Source organism: Coffea arabica, chromosome 11e (assembly GCF_036785885.1).
Source record: "Coffea arabica cultivar ET-39 chromosome 11e, Coffea Arabica ET-39 HiFi, whole genome shotgun sequence".
NCBI classification, from domain to species: domain Eukaryota; kingdom Viridiplantae; phylum Streptophyta; class Magnoliopsida; order Gentianales; family Rubiaceae; genus Coffea; species Coffea arabica.
The window spans coordinates 49,796,604-49,798,584 of NC_092331.1; the positions used below are offsets into that span (position 1 = coordinate 49,796,604).

Below are 1,981 nucleotides of genomic sequence, written 5' to 3' on the forward strand. Positions count from 1 at the left end.
GAAGCTTTGGACAGCCAGAACAACATCCTCCCTAATAATATCCCAAAACTTTTGGAAAAAGACAGGGGACATACCGTCTGGTCCAGGGGACTTGTTAGGGTGCATGGAATGGACAGCCGAGCTAATCTCTTGTTCTGAGACTGGCCTTATCAGCATCCTGTTCATATCAGCAGATATAGTCGGTAAGATCCCCTCCAAGATGTCATTAAACCCACAAGGATGATCTGATGTAAACAGCTGTTGGAAGTACTCCACCATTTCCCCACTGATCTCCTCCTCATTACTACACCAGTCCCCATTCCTCCCCTTCAGCCCATTGATCTTATTCTGCCTTCTTCGACTTATCACACTAGAGTGGAAAAAGCTAGTGTTCTTATCACCCTCCTTGAGCCACTGAACTCTAGCCTTTTGACTCCAATAAATCTCCTCCCTTTTATAAGCGTCTGCTAATTTCCTTTTAAGTCCAGCCACCTTGATTTTCCACCCACTCGAACTACTCTCCCTTACTGCTTTAATTTCCTCTTTAATCTGGTCAATGCATCTCTTCGAGTTCATATTTAAATTTTTACTCCAACTTAGAAGATTCATTCTAACTTGTTTTATTTTATGCGCCACCTTATATAACGTGATCCCTGCTGACTGGTCTTCCACGCATCCTTTATTACCGCTCCAATGTCTTCCTGCAACAGCCACCTTCTATCAAACCTAAACCTCCTCTTCCTTATCCTTCTAGCAGGAGTAGTGTCTAATATTAGTGCACAATGATCCGAGGCTTCAGTCTCAATATGACTACACTTAGCCCATTCGAAATTAGCACACCATTGTTTAGTCCCCAAAATCCTATCGATTCGCTCCTTGACCTCCCCCTCTTTTCCCCAGTTATTACACCAAGTCCAAGGTACCCCCTCAAACCCAATATCAAGCAGCTCGTTACTATTAATAAAATTGTTGAAAGTTACAAAACTACTCTCAGGCCTGACCCTACCCCCCCATTTTTCCCCATTAGATTTTATATCATTTAGATCTCCCATGATGGCCCAACAATTACCCCAAATGCTCTTCCTCCTCTCAATAACATTCCACTGCTGCTCCCTTACTCTATCATCAGTACTAGCATAAGTGCATATACACCACCAATCCCTTTGCCCTTCATAACCAGCAATAAGTAATTCAATAGTAAAACTAGTAAATAGGATAGTTTTCACCTGGATTTCCTTCTTCCAAAAAACTGCCAAGCCCCCCGCTATGCCCACTGGATCCACTACAAAAAGATGGTCAAATTTCACCCATTGCTTAACACTATTCATATAGCTCTTTTTTTTTGTCTCTGACAAAAACACCAACAAAGGGGAGTGGAACTTAATCATTTCCTTAAGTTGGGGAATTGTCAAGGGGCTCCCCGCACCTCGACAATTCCACACCAGAGCTCTCATTTAAGCTTGGGAGCCCCATTAAGGGAGGGCTCCACCACCTCAGTAGTCATAATCAGGTCCATAGCCGTTTCAGTCATCCTAGCCTTTTTTCCCCTTCCCAACCCCCTCTGGCCTTCCTCCTTGCCCCCTACACTCACTCCCTGCTTCCTTTTTCCCCTCTCTAGCTCTTCCTTAATGTTAGTCATATCCCCAAGGGGTTTCTTCTTACTTACCTCTTTCACCAGTCTCCTCCATGTTTTATTTGCTCTTTGATATCCTGCACTATTCCCCCTCACATTAGCTGTACTCTTGCTTCCTTCCCTCGCAGCCAAGATGTCGTCCTGATCCTGCACAGGCACCTCTCTCAACCCACTCTCAACCTCACTCTTGTCTCCCTCATCAATCCACATCACGTCTGTATGACTACTACCCCCACCAACTTCCCTCTCCTCCACCTTCGGAGGACACTCTTCCTCTCTAACTTCCCTATCTCTCAGCATTTGCTCCCCTGCACTAGATTCCGCCTTGCTCCCTCCCTCCCCTCCTTGCTTCCCCTCCCCTATACTCTC

At 45.3% G+C, this 1,981-nt stretch overlaps 1 protein-coding gene across 1 annotated transcript; it reads right to left on the bottom strand.

The window, feature by feature from the left end:
- Positions 1 to 599: 599 nt before the first annotated feature.
- Positions 600 to 1,433, bottom strand: LOC140021346 (uncharacterized). The gene has a single exon (XM_072072104.1). The coding sequence runs from the start codon at positions 1,431 to 1,433 to the stop codon at positions 600 to 602; it is 834 nt and encodes a 277-aa protein (XP_071928205.1).
- Positions 1,434 to 1,981: the final 548 nt, after the last annotated feature.

Bases quoted from the DNA above. Each gene is read 5' to 3' on its own strand.
- LOC140021346 (XM_072072104.1), bottom strand. From the start codon at position 1,433: ATGAGAGCTCTGGTGTGGAATTGTCGAGGTGCGGGGAGCCCCTTGACA.